The sequence below is a fragment of the Anopheles cruzii genome, chromosome 2 (assembly GCF_943734635.1).
Source record: "Anopheles cruzii chromosome 2, idAnoCruzAS_RS32_06, whole genome shotgun sequence".
NCBI classification, from domain to species: domain Eukaryota; kingdom Metazoa; phylum Arthropoda; class Insecta; order Diptera; family Culicidae; genus Anopheles; species Anopheles cruzii.
The window spans coordinates 1,074,084-1,074,409 of NC_069144.1; the positions used below are offsets into that span (position 1 = coordinate 1,074,084).

General features: G+C 39.0%; 1 protein-coding gene across 1 annotated transcript in view; it reads left to right on the plus strand.

The window, feature by feature from the left end:
- LOC128269311 (serine/threonine-protein phosphatase 6 regulatory ankyrin repeat subunit B-like) overlaps positions 1-326 on the plus strand; it is a 23,023-nt gene that overhangs the window by 7,959 nt on the left and 14,738 nt on the right. Inside the window, exon 3 of the mRNA XM_053006746.1 lies at positions 35-319. Within this exon, the coding sequence (XP_052862706.1) occupies positions 35-319 (285 nt within the window). The remainder of the gene's footprint in view (positions 1-34; positions 320-326) is intronic.

Sequence of the window (326 nt, forward strand, 5' to 3'; positions counted from 1 at the left end):
AAAGACTGATTTTAATGTACAGGATAAAGAAGGCAGGACTCCTCTCCACTTAGCTGCTTTGAATGGTCACTTGAAAACCGTAAAGTATCTAATAGACGAAAAGAAGGCTGATTTTAATGTACAGAATAAAGAAGGCTGGACTCCTCTCCTAGTTGCCGCTTTTAATGGTCACTTGGACATCATAAAGTATCTAGTAGACGAAAAGGCTGATTTAAATGTACAGAATAAAGAAGGCAGGACTCCTCTCCACTGTGCTGCTTTGAAAGGTAACTTGGAAATCGTAAAGTATCTAGTAGACGAAACGAAGGCTGATTTTAATGTACAGG